This window comes from Leucopleurus acutus (genome assembly GCF_964270905.1).
Source record: "Leucopleurus acutus genome assembly, chromosome: X".
Classification (NCBI taxonomy): domain Eukaryota; kingdom Metazoa; phylum Chordata; class Mammalia; order Artiodactyla; family Delphinidae; genus Leucopleurus; species Leucopleurus acutus.
This window is the reverse complement of record NC_139148.1, coordinates 45780517-45799832: the sequence shown is the minus strand read 5'-3', so window position 1 is coordinate 45799832 and position 19316 is coordinate 45780517. Positions and strand designations below refer to the sequence as shown.

Below are 19316 nucleotides of genomic sequence, written 5' to 3'. Positions count from 1 at the left end.
CCTTTTACCCCTGTCTACATGGCAGATATCTACTCGACTGTTGAGGAACATCTTCAGTCTCTCACTGATACAGGCACTTGGAAACAGTGAACAAAACAGACCTCTCTCCTGCTGAGCTGACATTCTAGTGTGTGAATGTAGAGAGTGGGGAAAGAAAAGAAACAAATAAACAAGAATATACAAAAATATGTCAAATAGTGGTAAGTGCTATGGAGAAAAATAAAGCTGGGCAGGAGGATGGGAGTGCAGAAGTCTGGTCAATCCTACCATAGCCAACATTTGCACACCCATTAATAAAAGCAGCCTTTTCTCATTTAAGCATTTTCTAATGTTATTACATACTCATTATAACCATAATCCTTCCAACAACTTTATCAGGTTAGTGCTATTATTTTCTTTATCATATTGGTGAGCAAACTGTGCCTTAGAGATGTAAATCACATAGTTAGGAGGGGCAGAGCTGGGATTCAAACCTGGGCCTGTCTGACCCAAAGCCTGTGCTCATAACCTCTAAGGCATTGTGCCCCCAGCAAGCCTCACAACAACTCTCTGAGATTGGAATTATTATACCTATTTTATAGTTGGGGAAGCCGAGGTTCAGAGAGGGGAATGGACTCATCCATGGTTGCACAGCAAATAAATGGATTTGAACCTAGATCTGTCTAACACTCAAGGTAGGCCCTTCTACCAACCTTGAGGCCTAGGGACCTACGGACCTGCCTGCCTCTATGTTTGTGCAGCCCATGCAAGGTACCAGTTGAGGCCATTGGCCCTTCCCCCTTCTCTTCCCACCTGTAGTTCATATGGAGCTTTGAGATGTGTATGGATACCCCAGCCCACATCCAAACCCTGTCTGTTTTCCCTTCCCATTGACCACCCACTGGGCCTAGCAGATGGACCTGGATAATAAGACCACACAATTCCTGCAAGTAAGCTCAAGAAATATGGACAGAGAATTCTGGGTTCCAGGTACCTGAGTGCAGTCTAGAAGGGAGAGGGCCAGAGATCCTGATGGGCATATTCTCTTGGCCCCACAGACCCTTTACCTCACAGAGAGAGGCCTCTGAAGTGTGATGTCCAGTGTAGGGTAAACCTTCTGTTTCCCAGTACAGCCTATGATATTGCAATTTGTAAAAAGCTGGGCTCTGTGATCCTCCTCCTTTGGCTTCCTGAACTAGGTCCTGCTTTGCAGTGGGGGTGGGGGCTGCAGTGGGGCTGGGGTTCCATGGGCCTGGGCCTTCCGGGTCTCTGGCCAGTGAAGAACGGAGCCTTTCCAGCAAGTGCCGCTAGAAGTGTACACAGACCCTTGGGTCCCCTTCACAATATTTTGTTCATAAGTATCTCAGGATACTTCATTTCTTAGGAAATTTTTAAAAGTATACACTTAATGCATTCTTCCATTCGAAAATTTATAAAAACTTAGAAAAGTAGAGGAGAAAAACATTACCCATAATTACAACACACAGAGGCAGCTACTCTGAACATTTGATGTATTTCCCTGTTCTCTGCATTCTTTTCATCTGATTGAAATAATACAGCACATACAATTTTTTCTTGCTTTGTTCGTTTGAACGTTTCCCCATGTAATTGCATATTCTTCAGAAGCATCATTTTTAATGGCAACTGATATACCATAATGTACTTAACCATCCTCTCAACATGCTGGGCCTATTTTTTTCACTGGTTTTTATTTATTTGTTTGTTTGTTTGTTTATTTATTTATGGCCGCGCTGGGTCTCTGCTGCTGCCTGCGGGCTTTCTGTAGTTGCAGCGAGCGGGGCCACTGTTCATTGCGGCGCACAGGCTTCTCATTGCGGCGGCTTCTCCTGTTGCTGAGCCTGGGCTCTAGGCACACGGGCTTCAGTAGTTGTGGCACGCGGGCTCAGTAGTTGTGGCTCACGGGCTGTAGAGCGCAGGCTCAGTAGTTGTGGCGCATGGGCTTAGTTGCTCCACAGCATGTGGGATCTTCCCGGACCAGGGCTCAAACCTGTGTCCCCTGCATTGGCAGGTGGATTCTTAACCACTGTGCTACCAGGGAAGTCCTTCACAGGTTTAAATCATGCTGCAGTAGGCATCTTTGCACATACAGCTTTTAGGGAACTTAGAGCTTTTAGGGAACTGGCCTTGTATAAGAACAATTGTATTCCGCTTATTTCCCTTTCTAGATGGTCCCTCTGGCTGGGTCTGATTCATACGTATAGTCATTCATTTATTAATTCAATCCATCATCACTTTTTTATTTTTTTTTTTGCGGTACGCGGGCCTCTCACTGCTGTGGCCTCTCCCGTTGCGGAGCACAGGCTCCGGACGCGCAGGCTCAGCGGCCATGGCTCACGGGCCCATCCGCTCTGCAGTATGTGGGATCTTCCCGGACCAGGGCACGAACCCGTGTCCCCTGCATCGGCAGGCGGACTCTCAACCACTGCGCCACCAGGGAAGCCCATCATCACATATTTACTGTGTACCCCTGTGGACCAGACCCTGGGAACTGGGGGCACAGGCATGACTAAGACGTGGCCCCAGACTGCCAGGAGGCCTCAGTCTGCAGGGAGAATCAGGCATGGAAACGGACACTTTCAAAACAGTTTGATCAGAGCTGTGATGGAGGCAAGAAAAGGAGCCTGTGGGAGAACAGAGGAGGGGCTCCTCATCCAACTTAGGGACATTAAGATAAGCTTCCTGGAGGAGGTCTTGCCTAAATGAGTCACGGAGGATGAATAAGAGTTGGCTGGAATACGAAGGGGAACTTCCTGTTAAACACAACTAATTGAGTAAACTTCTTTATCTCTGCTGCTTCCCCAAATCCCACTGAAATATGAGTAAAGGAATAAAAAAGGTAGAAACACAAGGTCTGGGGTGCTGACCAGAAGTAAACTATTCCACCCAGCAAGCCCCAGGAATCAGAGGTCCCGTGAAGCACAGAAGGCAGGATGAGGCATGGAACTGCAGAAAGCAAGGAGAATATTGAAAGTCTGTGAACAGACCCTCTTGGCCCCTCTCCGACCCCTTTCAGTCGGGACACCCCTCCCCAGCTCCACCTCTATAGATGGAGGGTGATTCTTTGGAGAAATTGAAGTTAGGAGCCTCCAGGCTTGGGGACACCAGGCACAGTGGAGGATGGGGGTGAAACAGGGCTGCAAGCAAAGGGATCTGTACCCTAAAGCAGTGGAACCCCAGCCTCCTTCCACTTGCCTACTTCCAGAACACCAAAGTCAGGAGCACATGAGACAGAAAAAGATTCTTCTCTGGGGAAACTGAAAGGCCCCAGACAGAGCCCTCCAAAAGATGACATGTGGGAGTCCTCCAACAAAAGAACAGGCTCTCAGCCCATAAACTCTGTAGTGAAGCCCATCACCTGGCCAGCTCCATCTACACACAGAGCTTCCCGTCATGGGAACTGATCGCCGGGGCTCACCAGCCAAGGATCCTTAAGGTAGGTATATTTCATTTTATGTAAATTAAACTTCAGTGTAACTGGCATTAATAAAAAACAAGCCTTAGGTAGCCAGAGATGATCAGATAGTACAAGGGTACTTGAGGAAGCCCATCAACCTGCAAGAATGACCCAAAAAGCAAACAAACAAACAAACCAAAAAACTTGGAAGGAACAGAGGTAATGAAGGGAGGGGAAGAAACCTGGGAAATTTGAGATAGTGAGAGCCAACATAAAGATTTCAAGAGAAGGATTAGAAAATAAAGTTGAAGAAATATCCTAGGAAGCAGAATAACAAGGCAAAGAGATGGACAACAGAAGAGAAAAGATGAGAACACGGGAGGATCAGTTGAGGAACTGCAACATCCAACAATAGGAGTTCCAGAAATAGAGAATGGAGGAAACAGCAGAAAGGAAAGGATCAAAGACGTGATACAAGAACAAGTCCAGAACTAAAGGAATGAATATCCCACCGAGTAACCAGCAACATAAATGATTAAAGAAAAACCCCACCAAGTTATGCCACAGCGCAATTTCAGAATACCAGGGATAAAGAGAGGATCCTAAAAGCTTCCAGAAGAAAAATATATCATGTACAAAGGATCAGGAAAAAGAATGGCATTGGACTGCTCAACAGCAGCACTGGAAGCTAGGAGGCAATGGAGCAGTGTTCTCAAAATTCTGACAGACCATAATTTCCAACCTAGAAGCCTATACTCAGTTGAATTATCAATCAAGGGTGAGGGTGCAATAGAGACATCTTCAGACAAAGGAGAGCTAAAGATTTTATGTCCTAGGCCTCCTTTCTCAGGAAGCACTGGAGAATGTGCTCCAGCAAAATGCAGGCATAAACTCAGAAAAAAGGCCAAGGAATCCAGGAAACAGGAAATTAACACAGAAGACAGGTGAAGGGAATCCCAGAGTGATGGAGAAGGGAGCAGATCTATGGGCAACCTTGTGCAGGCCTGGAGAGCAACCAGTCTGGATTGCAGCGAGAATGATGTCTCAAAGGAAAAAAAAAAATCTGATGGATTACCTGATGTGTCAGAACACATTGAGAAGAGAAATGCACTACTCACAGAGTTTGGGGAGAATTGATCATATACATGAAAAAAACTAAGCAAGCAAAAAAAAAAAAAAAAAAAAAGAATAGTCATCAACACCAGGGAAAAGAAAAAGTTGTATGGGAAGGAAAATGTAATTATAGCAAATGATTTACTCATTATTAATATCAATGCAGTCATAATAATGTAAGCCACCAATATTGATTTAACCAAAACTTTGTGCTATAACTACAGTGGTAGAATGGGAAGGAAGGACGGTGCACCCACATAAGAACTGGGGGCTAGAGGTGGTTGTGTGTGTTAGGGAGCCCACCCTCTCTCTGCACGGTAGGAATTCAGTACATGATATACAGAACTGAAAAAAGTAAATCAAGAAATAGAAGTACGCATGTGTTCCTTAGAAATGAGGAGGTAAATACCTGAAAAAGTAGTTAAAAGACTTGAAAACAGTTTGTCTCTGAGAGTGGGAGTTGGGGGTGAGGAGGGGTAGAGTGGGGAATTTGTGTGTTTTGTTTTGTTTTAATCCTTGCAGTACTATGTGACTTGAAAATCTATATGCATGTATTACTTTGGTTAAAAAAATATTGAAAGGGCACACACACACAAAAATGCCAAAAATGGATTAGCAATATAAGCGTATACTTTAGAAATATGAAAGTAAACTCAGAAAAAGGTAACTAAGAGAGTTGAAAAGGAAACTTTTATTTTTAAGATCCTTTCAGAATTTGACTTTTTAAACTAGTTTACATATCACTTTAATAAAATTTAAAATAATTTTTAAAAACATAAAGGGGAGCAAGAGTGTTCCAGGGAACAAATACCAAATGTTCTAAGAAAGTAGATGGGAGGGCGGAGTAAGATTTAGAGCTTCGGAGAGTCTGGGCTCGACTGGCACGGAAGTTTGTGGGAAAATTGTCTGTGGGAAAACTATCGGTGAGAAAATTATTGAATGTTTGAAGCAGCAGAACCACATCAACTGATTTGTGCTTGAGAGATGTTCCTTTAGCAGCCAGTGAGAGAAGGTGGTTGCCCATTGAAGAGACTTGCAGTTAGACAAGTTGATGTTTGGGAGATCAGTTGCCTGGCTGCCCCAGGGCTGGTTCTCAGCTTTTAGAGAGACTTGTATGATCCCTGGGCCAGGGTACCCACCTCTTTCTCCTCAGGACACTTCTAGGAGGAGCCCTGTACACAGCAGCTCTTCAAGTCTCCTTTAAAAAATGTACTTCTGTTCGTGTCCAATCACCTTTCTGTTGGACACCTGATTTTGTAGACATGTTGCTCAAATGCTGGCTTGAGAAACAGTCTCTCTTTCTCACGTAACTTTGCATATCTCGTTTCTGATGCATTTTTTGTTTCTTAGTTTAGGTCTCAGAGGACAACCTTATTTATCCAATTCCAGGTTCTTGGGAGAGAGGCACCTTATTGTGTTCCCAGGCACTGTTTATAGATAGCTTGGAGGGTCAAAATGAGAGGCAGGGAATCCAGTCAGGAGGTGAGAGCAGAAACCCCAGTATGGCAACTCAAAGGCTTATATTCTTTTGAGTTATTCTGCCCTGTTGTCGCCATAAGTCCCCCAAAGGTTCAAGAACTGTCGATATTTTGCCATTTATTCTCCCATCTGCCAGATTGCCCCTTGTACCTGGAAGCAGCAACGTCAGAATCCTTGGTCTCATTACATGCCTGTGTTTTTGGTTCAGAAAATACGGTCACTATACTCATAGGCTTCAATCAGTTACTGTTTATTGAGCATTACTCTTGAGGATGGGAATTGGCTTAGACAAGCCTTTTGAGAACCCTGGGGTCTGAAGTGGCCTTCCATTGGGAGAAAGCCATAGGAGTAGCAGGAGAAATCCATCTCCTTTCCTGACATGGATTGATAAAGGGAGGTCTGGTACCCTGGGTCTTTGTTTCTACCCATAGGTAGCTGAACCCAATTGATAAAAGAGAGAAACTTTGGGATTCTGAAGAAACTAAGTATCTTAGGGCCTGAAGATTGGAACTCAACTAACACAGCCCCCTTGTTTTATAGATGACGAACCAAGGTCCAGAGAGCAGTGATTTCTCCAATTCTATGCTGCCAGTTAGGGAATGAGCCATAATAGAGCCCAGCATTCTTTCTACGTCTGTGCTACTTCACAAAAGAATGGCGGTCCAGCTTCATGGAGTAAGGGGTGGATTGACCATTGGGCTGGGCATTAGTCCTGAAGAGGTGTAGGATAGCACAGTGTTAATGATGATGGTTATCTAGATGTAAATAACAATTTGTATACTAAACGCATAAGAGCCTATAAACCCCTGAGGTGGCATGCACCCCCGCATTGAGGGTCATAAGATGCCGTATACCCTCGAACTAGTAAGAATCAGTCCACAGTGAGGAGAGCTGGCTAATTCACTCTGCCTCATGGTGTGGAGCTCTTTTGCTCCCCGTAGCTGCCATCTTGAGGACTGTAACATCATACAGAAGTGCTTTTGGAGCAGAAGTACATATCTGGTAATCTCTCCTAAGAAAGAGCCTGTCAGGAAGTGCCTGTCCTGACTTAGGGGGACGAGGATAAGGGAACTCACCTTAACGATGCGTAAATGCCCAGCACTGAGCTGCTGGTGCAGTGGAGCGTGGTGGTAAGAGCACGAGCTGTGGGGTCCAGGCCAAGCTTTGCCCCTTCTTGTGTGCCGTGGGCAAATCATTTCAACTTCTCTGAGTTTCAGTTTCATCATCTTAAAATTGCATGAGTAATTCCCACTTTGCAGGATCAAAGGAGGTCATGTACCAAAAGAGCCTGCCACCCTGCCTGGTACATAGTAGGTGCCCGGTGATTGTTCACATGCCAGTGGAGACGATTATATATGTGGCTTATGCTCTGAAGTATAATAGATTGAGGCAAGGGGCCAGTCTGTGAGCAACTTGAGGGTTTATATTCCTGAGTCGGGGCCTGGTATATAGTAGTTTGAATACGTGTGTGCTGGGGGTTTTGGGGTGGGGTGGCGAGGAGACCAGCCTGCCTGGAGCAGAGGGTTTGTGTTAGGGAGAAAGGCTGAGGGGCTTAACTTCCATTCTGTTGACAGTTGGGGAGTCATTGAATTAAGCCCACCTGATCTGGTACCTGTGAATAATTGAGCCAGGCCTGAGAAGAAATCTTGTTGCTGCAGAGTGAGATGGAAAGTTTTAATAAATGTGAAAAGGTGCTCTGTGGCCCTGCTCCTCTGTCCCTTTAGGGGGCTGCAAAGGCTAACGATTGGACCCACTGTTGTCCACTGTGCCAGGCTGAACCTCACAGCCACCCCACCCTCCTGCCCCCATCCCCTCCCCTGTCATGTCATTTTACAAGTGAGAAAGCTGAGGCTGGACATCGGGGAGTGCCTTCCCTAGGAGTATATGGCTAGTAAGTAGCAGAGCTGGAAGCACTGGCCTCACCCACTGCCTGTGCTCCTGCACCCAGATGCTTGCCTGCCCCACCTGGCCGGTGGGTGCTCCATTCACTCTTCCAACAAATACTCACTTTCCCCTCCCCGCGTGTCCCTCTCACTTTGCAATCAGCATAGATGACTCTCCCCCCACTCAGGTCCCCTCACTAAGGTCCCTTCTTGGTTCTCTCACCTGAGGACAGAGCCTGTGATGTGTTCATCTCTGTCTCCTCCGAAGTCTGCAGTGGGAGTGGGAGTGGGGGTGGGGGAGGGAGGGGAGAAAAGGAGGAAGAAGAGGACAGAGGGGACAGGGAAGCCACTTCACACACTCTCCCCGCTTCTTCCAAGTGCCCTGGTCCTTCTTCCTCCCTTTCCCCACCCCCAAGGACAGTTCCACTGTTCCTCCCTACACACACACACACACACACACACACACACACACACACACACACACACATTCTTTTAGGGAGGAACAGCCGGAGTGGGTGTGGGTCGGGTTTCACTCATTCTCTCAGTCCCCTCAAAGCTGTCCCCAGTGCCACTCTCTTCTCTTGCCCTTCCTTTGCCTCTGAGGGGGCCTCACAATGAAGAAGGCAGACCAATGTAGTAGAAAGGAGCCCAGCAGCTGACTCACTCACCCCTCTCAGCCTCATTCTTGTCATCCAGAAAATAAGCAGGTTGGACCAGGCAATTGGCAAAGCCTTTTCTATGTTGTTAATAATACCTGGCATTTGTCTGCTGGGCTGCAAAGGGCTTAATCATCCCAACAGCCCTGCAAGGATTGGCCTCGTGTTACAAGTGAGGAGACTGAGGCTCAGATTCCAAGCAGGGAGGTGATTTGCCCAGGTCACAGGGCTGGTAAGTGGCAGAGCCAGTATCTGAGGCTTGGTCTCTCTGTGTTTAAACCTCGGGCTCTGCCCCTGGCCACCGCTGCAGGCTGCCTCTCAGCCACTCCGAGGAAGGCTCTTCACCATGACCCACTAGGCTAGAACATGGTTGGTTCCTGGCACCTCCTCGACCTCACCTCCAACCATTCTTCCCCTCACTTATTCCACCCCGGCCACACTGTCCTCCTCCGTGTCCCAACAACTGGCCAGGCCCTCCGCCACATCATGGCCTATGCACTGGCCATTCTCTCTGCACGAAATGCCCTACCCTTCATTTTCACGATGCGTGCTAGGTGTCAGGGCTGGGCAGAGGGAGGAGAGGAGTAGAGGGCATATGCTGACTGTCGGGTTTTTTCTCTGTTTCTCTTTCAGATCTGATGGTGAGAATTCCAGAACAGTCAGGTCAGTACCTCCTTTCTTTAGTAGTGCTTGGGAGTTGGGGCAGGGACTGGGGTGGGGGCCTCTGGCTTGTCACTTTGGGATCCATGGGAGGGGCGGGGGCCAACTCCAGGGGTTTTGTCCCACTGGTATTAGGGGTGGGGAGGAGGCAAGCATAGGGAGGGGGTTGAAAACTCTTCCTTAGTCTTTCTGACCCTAGCTGATTTGGGGGCTCGGCTGAACACTGGAGGGGCTCATGGGAGCTACCTAGATGGGAAAGCTGACCTGCAGAGAGGTCAGCTCTGGACCCGGGACCTTCTCCCCCTCCCTTCCCGGGAGAAGGGGACACGATAGAAACGGGGCTTCCCTGGTCTGGCGTTTGTGCTCCACCCTGACCTGCACTAGCCCTGAGTAGTGTGGTTTGGATGGACTTTTGATGTGACACATTCCAGTCATTAGAAATATACCTTATATTTAAGGTAATGTTACACTTAAATATACCTTATATTTAAGTGTAACAAGTGCCCCCCCCCTTTTTTTTTGCATGCTTGGTGAAAAAGGTTTACAAGCATCAATCAGTAAGTTTTCAGGGTGTGATCAATCTGCCATTTGGGGGTAAAACTGGGGTTAGGGACAAGGACTATTAGTGCATTTCCCAGGCCTTAACCCAACAGAAGCTTCGTGAAAACACAAGTGTCAAGGATAGGGACTATGTGGGAATGATGCGGGGCTCAGGGTAGGGCCCAGTCAGAGAGCATCCAGGCCAGGGGTGATGCAGTGGGCCTCTGAAATGAGATGGGTCCAGGCAGCAGAGGCATGAGATGGGCTCACTCGGTTCCAGCCAGGGCTGCAACTAACATATATAACACCTATGTGAAGAGTAGAACCCACTGCGTGGATCAGTTGGAGGAATGTTCCCTTTCCACAGGGCTCCTGCAGCCCCTCACCAGGGTTCCCGGCTCAGTGAGTAGAGCACAGGTTGAACTTCAGCCGCGACTCATGCCCTCTTGGCTGTGAACCCTTGTGCAAGGCACTGCTTGTCCAACCATATGCAGCAGCCCAGGTCCTGGCATCCAGGCAGTGGATATGGGAGGGGGGCAGAGGATCCCAGCATCCAGACGGAGGTGCATAATGAGACATGCTGTGTCCTTGCATCCCAGGCAGGGGGGATGGGATGAGCACACTGGTGCCCTGGGCCAAGGTAGGGGCTGTGGGATGGGAGCACACTTCAGCCAGCAGGAAAGCAGGGGAAGTGTGGTAGATACAGTCCGGCCTAGTGTCCAGGCAAGGGGTATATGATGAGATGCAATTAGTCCTGGCATGCAGCCAAGGAGTATGGCCTGGGAACAGCCTGTCCTAGCATTTAGGAAGGCACTGGTCTAGCAAAGGACACTGATCCCAGTGCCCCACTGTGGGTTTGGAGAAAGACAGCTTGGGCTGACTCTGAGCACAGGCCCCCAGGCATCCCCGTTGATATGCCTGCGACTTGTCAAGGAATGCGACTGAAGGCGTCTCTAGCTCTTCCCGACAGGGGAGGTCCTAGGACCTATAGCTCAGGGTTTTAATAGTTATTATGATCATAAATCATATGATGATGTACGTTGGGCCTTTACAACTTACAGAAGTTGTCAGGGACTTTCTTTTGTTTGATCCTCCCAGTGACACTGTAGGTGGAACCTGGGCTGCCCTTATCATCATTATTTTACAGTTGAGGAAACTGAGGCTCAGGCTGGTTATGGGTTTTGCCCACAGCCATGCAACTTATTTATGGCTGAGCCAGGATTCAAACCCAGGTCTGCCTGGCACCAAGCCCAGAGCCCTGCCCACGCCATCCCTGCAGGAGCTTTCGACAGCCTTGCAGATAATAATAATCATCCTCATCCTCATCCTAATATTAGTAATCATAGCAGTTATCATTTGCTCCTCACATACTAAGAACTCTGAATATGATCTTATTTAATGCTCACAACAGCCCTATTAGGCATGGATTGGGATCTCTGATTTACACATGAGGAAAATGAGGTCCCACAGAGGGTCAGTGCCTTGCCCAAGGAAATAAGAGAAATGGGGCAGGGTGGCATCACTCTGACTCATACCCTGGGCTGTCTGCTGCCAAAGCTGGTATTTGTTTTACTGAGATGTACTTCCCGACATCCACCCTGGACCTACAGTCAAGGAGGCTACAGGGACCTTGCAGACTCAGCAACTGTGGAAGCAGGGGTCAAACTTGGACTGTGGAAGGGGCCTAAAATAGCACTTGTGGGGCAAAATCTTGCAAATATGGTGGGAAGGTCCTTTAACTTGGAACCAGAGCTGGGTGGGGTCATCTGAGGATGCTCTCAGGACCCGCATGTGAATTCTTGAGCTCACTTCAGTTAGGGGTCAGGGAGAGCTTCCTGGAGAAGGTGGTGTCTGAGCTGGGTCATGGAGGACTGACACGCAGACTGTGTAAGGAGCGCATCCCTGTAAATGAAACCAGCAGGCATCGGAGGTGAGGGGGGCTGGGTGGGGGCAGTCAGTCGGGCTAAAACAGATCTGGGCAGGAAAGGAGCAAGTGTTAAAGTTCAGAACTGGTCTGGTCGGGACTGGGTCACAGATACCTTCTGTCATCAGTGGGAGCCGGGGGAGGCTGGAGGAGAGAGGTGGGGCTCTGTAGCACAGAAAGGGCAGCAACTGGATCTGGGCAAAGGGTTCCATTTATGGCCAGGTCGCTTTCTAGTTATGTGACTTTGAACAGATCTTTTCCCCCCCTGGAGCCCCAGGGTTGTCATCTAATAAACATTGTGTGTGTGGAGGGGAAAGTTTAGGAGGGTAGAAGGAACACGAAGGAAAGGAGCTAGACTTCGGCTGCTGTGGAAGTGGAATGGGAAGGAATGAGCAGGGTCGGTGGATTGAAAACCCCCCGTAGCAGGGCCCAGGCATGAGGGCTTCCAGGTATGGGGTGCCAGAGGAAGTGTGGAGTCTAATTAGAGCTGAACAGCTGGTGTTGCTAAAGGGCTGTGGGCAGAGGAAGATGCCTGGACTTCCTGTAGATCCATGAGAAGTTGTCAGACCTACAGGCGCCTTAAATCCAGGTCCAGAAAGGGACTGGCGATGGCTCAAGGTCACAAACTAGCTCTCAGCAGAGCCTGCTTCCTAGCTGTGTGTTGTTTGCAAAGTCACTTGGCTTCTCTGATCCTTACTTTCCTCATCTGTAAAATGAGGTCAATAATTCTGACTTCTTTGGGTTGATGAGAGAACTTAAAGCAATGCTCAGCATAAAATGGTGGCTCAACATATTGTAGTGCCCTCCGCCATCCCCTAACCCAATGCATTGTCATTTATGGGGCAGTCAAGCTTGAGATATGTGGAGAGGTGCAGAACTTGAAGACAGAGGGGCAGGAGGGGCTGATACCTCCGCCACCAGAAGAGGAGGGAGCCCAGGCCTAGAGGTGCTACCGCTGCAGTGAGGGTCTGGCTGGAACTTGGGGGCCCTGGGGACCAGGCTGGGGTTGACAGGCAAGCAAGGATGAGAGCCAGAGGAGGTGGCCTGTTGCTAGGGAAGGAGGGAGGAGGTGGGGGAGCTGCTGACACCCGCAGAGCCAGGGACGTCCCCATGGCAACAGGAGCCGCTGCTGTCGGGAGGAGAAGTGGGAGGAGGAGCCAACGCTGGCTCTGTTCCCAGAGGAGGCCTCCCACTCTGGGCCTCAGTGCCCCCATCTGTCCAACGGGAGTTTGGATTAGGTAATCTCTAAGATTCTTTCTTGTTTTGACCTCCTGGCAATCTGGGGTAGCTGAGACCTCACAGACCTTCCGTGGCTCCCCCATCCACATGTCCAGACACTGCCAGTCCCCAGAGCTGCCCCAGCTGCTTCCAAATCTTCCCTTGCGTGCTGCCTTCTGTTCAGCGCAGCCTGGTTGCCTGCCCTGCCCAGCTCTCTGTTCCCACCACTTCCTTTTCCTGGAACCTTGTCACTTACCGCCTGCTGAATGCTCTCTGGCTCTGGTGGGTCCAACTCCAGCCCTGTGCACTCTGGGGTGCCTTCCCTGGCTGCCCGAGTCCACCCTGACTGCTTCCTCGCTCCTGGGCTTCTTTGGCCCCACAGGTCTGCGCTCCTCCTGCTATCCTTAGTAATCGCTGCTGCAATGCATGGAGCCACTTCTGAGAGCTGGGCTCCCCTTGACAGGCTCAAATCATTACAGTAAATTTATGGTGTCATATTGTGAATACCCATTTTACATATGAGCCAATGCTCTGAGAGCTTATGTGGCTTGTCTGAGTTCCCCCGGGTCCTATGTGGTAGAGCCAGGCTTGGAACTCAGCTCTGTATAATTGCTGCTACCCCAGGCCTGAGGCAGGGCATAATTTATCAGCGGCAGCAGCACTTGCTGGGTGATAGCTAAAGCCCATATATGCTGGCCACCATGCTGGGCACTTTACCTGTGTTTTCTCACTTCATCTTCACAATAATCCTATAGAGTATATATTCTAGTCACTTTACAGGTGAGGAAACTGAGGCTTTCAGAGTTAAAATAATTTACCCCCTCCCCCCCATAGAACTCAGATCAGAATCCAGACCATCAGAGTTGCGGTCACCATGCTATACTGGGGTTAACCCAGTTGTTTTCCAGAAGCACGAACAGAGCATTCCCTGTGTACCAGGCCTGTGTTGGGTGATCCATGGGGGAGATGGAAGCGGGCTACAGACACAGATGAGCCAGCTCTGGCAAGCCCAAATGGGAGTGCGTTGATGAGGAGAAGCCAGTTGTAAGGACAAGAGGCTGGAGGGGGTAGAACTTGAATCTGACTGTGGGATGGAGGAGGAGGGAGGTGGGGGGGGGAGGGAGATGGGTAATTTTCCCAAAGGAGTTACCTTTTTCCAGGAAGCTCACGAGGGGCAAGAAGGGGTAAGGGGGTCCTCCTTCCCCTTCCTGTTAGTGTTTCCCTGCCCCGGCCTGGCCCAGCCCCAGGAAGTGGGTGACCCCTAAGCTGGCTGCATGCCTGATTGGCACCAAAATAAACTTGCCTTCTCTCTCTTTCCCTCCCCTCCTCTCTGTCCCCTCGGTCCTGGCTTTAATTAGCAGCCCTGGGGATGAGTCACTTGGCAGCTGGGGAGGGAGGCTGCTCAGAACCCAGTCGAGCCTGAGCCTCGGTTCCTGGCCCAAGCCTCCCAGGCAGCACCACTGTGTTCTTGGTGTGGCTTCACATCTGTGCGGGTGTGAGGAACGCAGGGGCAGCGCTGCGTGCTGGTGGGTGTCCATGCACGGCAGGGTGTCTGCATAGAAGCAGATCTGGTTGTTGCTGCATTTGTCTTGGTGTCCACTGAATGTCAGTGTATGTGAGTGTGCGACTGTAGCATGTATCTGTGGTCGCAACTGTCAGGAAATGAGGGAGCATTTGGGTGAACAAACACAAATGCTTTATAATTGCATTCACCCCTCCCTACCTAAGTGTTCTTTATGCGTTTTTGCTTATGCAAGCCCTGCACTTACATCCCCAATTTTCCCTTGTCTTAGTCTGGGTACACTTTGTTGCAGGGAACTGAAACCCACTCAAACGCGCTCAAGAATAAAGGGGGGGGGAGACTATTGTGAGGCTACATCTCACAGAATCTAAGAGCAGTAAATGACGTATAGCCAGGCCTCATGCCAACTGGAAGTGGGACCAAGAAGTCAAGGAGGAAAATTGCTCTCTCTTTCTCTCTCTCTCTCTCTGCATCTCTGCATCTCCCTGGCTCATGCGTTGTCTCTCTCCATCTTTCATGACTTGCCTGGTCCCTGTCATCTCTTTGTCACTGACTCCTCTCTCTGGACTGACTTCCTCTGCTCTCAGGTGGCCTGATGTGGCCACCAACCTAGAAGCTATGTGACCTTCCAGCTTCAGGGCCCACCCCCACGGGACAGCACTGTTTCTGTCCATCCTGTGGTAAACGAGGTGGCAAGGGGCTGTAGGTGGGAGTGGATTCTCCTAGAAGTGGGTGAGCGTAGAGGTCAAATACTCTGGACTTGGTGTTTCTTCTACAGTGCCCACAGCTTTTATGTGTTCACAAGCGAGGTCAGAGCCTGGGGAGTAGTCTGCTCAGAGGCCCACGATTATAAGCTTGCTCGTCCATCAAGGTTTTGGTTCCTACTCTAATGCAAGTTGACCTTAGCTCACTATGCTTTCAAGTTCCATGCTCTTGCATCAAAATACCCTGTTTTATCTAAAACTTTCCCCTTATTTTGTGCCCAAACAGCCTTTAAGTGCACAGTGAATATTACCATCGCCACCAGTGTGCGGTGATTTTCATAGTCTCAGAACAACTGGCATAATGCTACTCATGGTACAGCTGCTACCAAGTTCTTGGTTGTTTCAGGAATTTTCACATTTTATTAGTGCAGTGACTGAATTTATAGTTATCTTCAGTATAGAATTACAAGCACACATTATCAATATTATCAACTTGACGCTCGAGCTCACTTTTCCATTAATACAAACCCTGCAGTTTTTACATTAATTACAGAGGGAACCTTAGACAGGTTTTCACCTATGAGTAAAGAGTTTGGAACCAGCTGTGCATGTAATGACTGTTCTCCAGATGTAGGGGCAATGCCCATGGCTCTGACCTCGGCCCGGGCCTTGCATCCTCTGGCTGAGACTGGAGACTGCCTACCTCCTTAGGGAGCTCCTACTTCTGGCCTGGCACATAGCAGGTGCTGTTGTTATTTTTTAATAAAAAGGATAGTTTTCTTATTATTGTTAAGTCCATCTTCCACATATAGGTGGTAAGCCTGAGTGGGAGAGATCATCCCAGGCTCAGGGCAAAGCCTCCTTCAACTTAATAAATGCTTTGATTCAGAAAATGTGTACTATGTATCAGGTACTGTTAAGGAGCATTCCACACACCTTATCTTTAATCCTCCTGGCAGCTCTGCCAAGTAAGGGTGATGGGATCCACTTTACAGAGGGGGAAACTGAAACCTTGAGAGGTAGAGTCACTTGCCCGAGGTCATCCATCCATCTGTCCATCCATCCATCCACTTAGTCATGGGACAATTTCTTGAGTACCTACAACGTGCCAGGCACTGTGCTAAACTAAATGCAGTTGATACAATGATGAATAATAGAATCCTGCTCTGAGGAAGCTCACCGTCTGGTAGGAAAGCAGATAAGGAAACAGACAATTACAGGCGAAGTGTAGGGTGCTGTGGGAGAACCTCAGAAGTGTACCCAACACAACCTGAGGGTCAGGGAGGCTTCTCCAAGCTGACATCTAAACTGTGACTTGGTGGATGAGTAGAAGTTAGCCTGGTGAGGGGTGGGGGTGTGTGTGAGGTGAAGTGGAGAGTGTTGCAGACAGAGCAAAAAAGTGTGCCAGGGCTGTGGAGCAGTGTTTGGTACTTGCATTCGTGAAGAACTGTAACTGTATCTGCAGTGGGATGGCACTGTCATGAGAGATAATCTGGAAAGGAGGCAGAAGGTAAATTGGGAAGCTGGGACTGGGACCCCGGTCAGTTAGACCCAGAGCCAAGGAGCTGCAGGACCCAGGAGCAGAGTTTCCATGCTTCCCCGCCTGCCTGGTCCCAGGGGCCAGCCTGGGCCAGCCTGGCTAGTGCCAGCGGCAGGCCAGGATTCCAGTGGCCACAGTGCCCTCTAGTGTCCAGCAGCCCATCTTGCAGCCTCTACCTCAGTGTGGATTGTCTGTCTCTCAATACCTGCTGACCTGTTTGACTAGGTGCCCTGTGCCGGATGCTGGGGACACTGGAATGAATAAGACATGGTGTCTGTCCCCACCGAGCTCCTGGACCAGAAGGGGCAACGGCATGTGAATAGACAGCGCTGGAGAAACGCAGGGTGGGAAGGACACAGGGGAGGGATCCCAGAGTCAGGTTCCCAGAGGGCACCACCTCTGAGCAGACTTGTGAGGAACAAGGGGGAGCTAACGAGGTGGGGAGGTGGCACTGGGGGCAGGGTGGTGGGGAACGGTGTTTTGAGCAGAGGCAAAGGTGAGGGCGGACAGCAGAGTGTGGCAGAGAATTGTAGGCGCTTCTGTTTGGGTGGAGCACAGGTTGAAGGTGGGGTGGGGGGAGGCTGAGACCACGGGGAAGTGGTGGGGAGGGGCAGCTCACAGAAGGTCCTGGGATGCCTGACACTAGCTCATAGTCAGCACTTAGTGAATGGACTCATATAAGGAGTTTCCCTGCCCTTTTGGGATCACAAACCCATCTGAGGATCTAATGAAAGCAATGTTCTCCCCGGAAATGCACTCATACTCACTCATATTTTTCATACAACTTTAGGGGCTTCAGAGACACTCCCCGCCCCAGGCCTATCCGTGAACCACAGACTTCCAAATTCCTCTTAGTATAAATACTGAAACCTTATCAGGACCTCCAGGCTCTGCATGATTGGGCCCCCGCCTACATCTCCAGTCTCGCTCATCTCCCCTTTGCTTTTTCCACTCAGCCACGTTGGCCTCCTTGTAGTTCCTGGAAATACCACCTCAGGTCCTTTGCCCAAGTTGTTTCCTCTGCCTGGAACACTCTCCCCCACTACCTCCACTTTTTGCCCAGCTTAATTCCATTAGTGGTTGAATAATGTCTGTCTCCTCTCACTTGAATATGAGCTCCATGAGATCGGGACATTGACTGCCCTTAGTCACTGCCGTATCTGTCACCCAGCTCAGTGCCTGGCTCACAGGATCTGTAGTGTAAGTGAATGAAGGCCCTGCCAGTGCCCTGCGGCTGGGTCAGGCTCCTCACCCTTCGCTCCTTCTTCCCTTCAGCCCCTAGAGGGTTATCACATGAGTCGCCCCAACAGGCTCAGATATGCCTGAATTCCAAGAGTGGCCCAGATGAAGAGGTATCTTCCTAGAAATCTTCCCCTGCCCAAAACAAACAGGTTTCCCAAGAGTCTCCCGTACCTCCCTGGGAGAAGGATCATACTCTCTCAGGCTCAGACTGAGACTTTTCAGCATGTGCATATGTGTCTCATTGAAACCTCACAAGAACCTGTGAGATAGGAGTTGCCACTCACCTTTTATAGATGAACAGACCGTGCCTCAGAGGGGTTACCCAGCTGAAAAGTTGTAGAGCTGGGACTTGTATCCAGCTCTGCCAGGCACCAAAATGTAAGCTCTTTGCCTCACCAGAGAGGGGAAGGGGCTTGCTCAAGGTCACACAGCATCAGCCTTAGGGCCAGGACTAGAATTTCTGTCTCTCAACTTCTGCCAGGCCAAGGTGAAGGTTTGGGCCACAGGTGCCACCCTTAGGACAATAACTGCAAATGGGCACAAGGTGTGGCTGCCACAAGAGCCAAGAGAGTTGCTGAGGGAGAGAGAAAGAAAAGCAGGGGCTGAGACCAGAGCCTTGAAGACCAAGGGGCTTTAGGGGGTGGGCAGAGGGAGAAGAGGCCATGAAGAGCCCATAGATGCCAACTTTGCGGTGGTCCATAGGGCCTATCTCTCTCAGCAGCTTTGGCTTTCTTGAGAGGAACCAGCTGCCCCGGCAGGGAGGCAGGAAGGCAGGAAGGCAGGAAGGCTGGCCTGTTGCCTGTCAACTCCTATTCCTTCTAGATCACTGGCCCCCTGGCCCCTCCCAGGGCTGCCTTCTGCTCAGAACAGCCAGGGGCCTGGGCTCTGGGGCTGTGAAAGGACAGGAGCCCTCTGAGCTGGATCTGGGGTACTCTTCAGGAACCCCACACCCTTCAAATCCTCCAAATTGTCCCCTTTCTCCAGCCCCCCACATAAGGAGGAGAGAGAGATTACTGTGGTAGGTCGATGGGGATTCTAGTTTGACTGGCTGTATGAACTTTAGTAAGACTCTTCCCCTCTCCCCGTCTGTAAAATCAGGTTGGCCAATTTCCTTGGAAGAACAGCCTATAGATTGTGAATGGCGTGTCTTCTGATTTTTGCTTTTCTCTTCAGGGAGCATTTCTCTTAGCCAGTTCAGAAAACAACGCAGAAGAAAGTGAGAGCTTATTGCAATGGTCAAGAAATCGGCTGGGCCCTCATCTTGATTTCCCCAGATGGGTGATTTGAATTTTACTTGAACTGGAGCATCCCAGCATAACCACCACACAGAGTCTCTTTAACTCTGTGGAAGATGAAAATGTTTGTGAAAAGCTTCTATGGAAAGGTTTCTGTATTCACAGGGCAGCAATATGGCCAAGGGGACAGAGTCCTGATTTGGGAA

General features: G+C 49.6%; 1 protein-coding gene across 6 annotated transcripts in view; it reads left to right on the top strand.

The window, feature by feature from the left end:
• IQSEC2 (IQ motif and Sec7 domain ArfGEF 2) overlaps nt 1–19316 on the top strand; it is a gene marked incomplete at both ends in the record, with an annotated part of 74691 nt that overhangs the window by 14901 nt on the left and 40474 nt on the right. For 5 of the 6 annotated variants that reach the window (XM_082864127.1, XM_082864126.1, XM_082864125.1 and 2 more), the window contains one exon: nt 9159–9188. The exons of the other annotated variant lie outside the window; for it this stretch is intronic. In XM_082864127.1, the coding sequence (XP_082720253.1) occupies nt 9159–9188 (30 nt within the window). The remainder of the gene's footprint in view (nt 1–9158; nt 9189–19316) is intronic. 6 annotated transcript variants of the gene reach the window in all.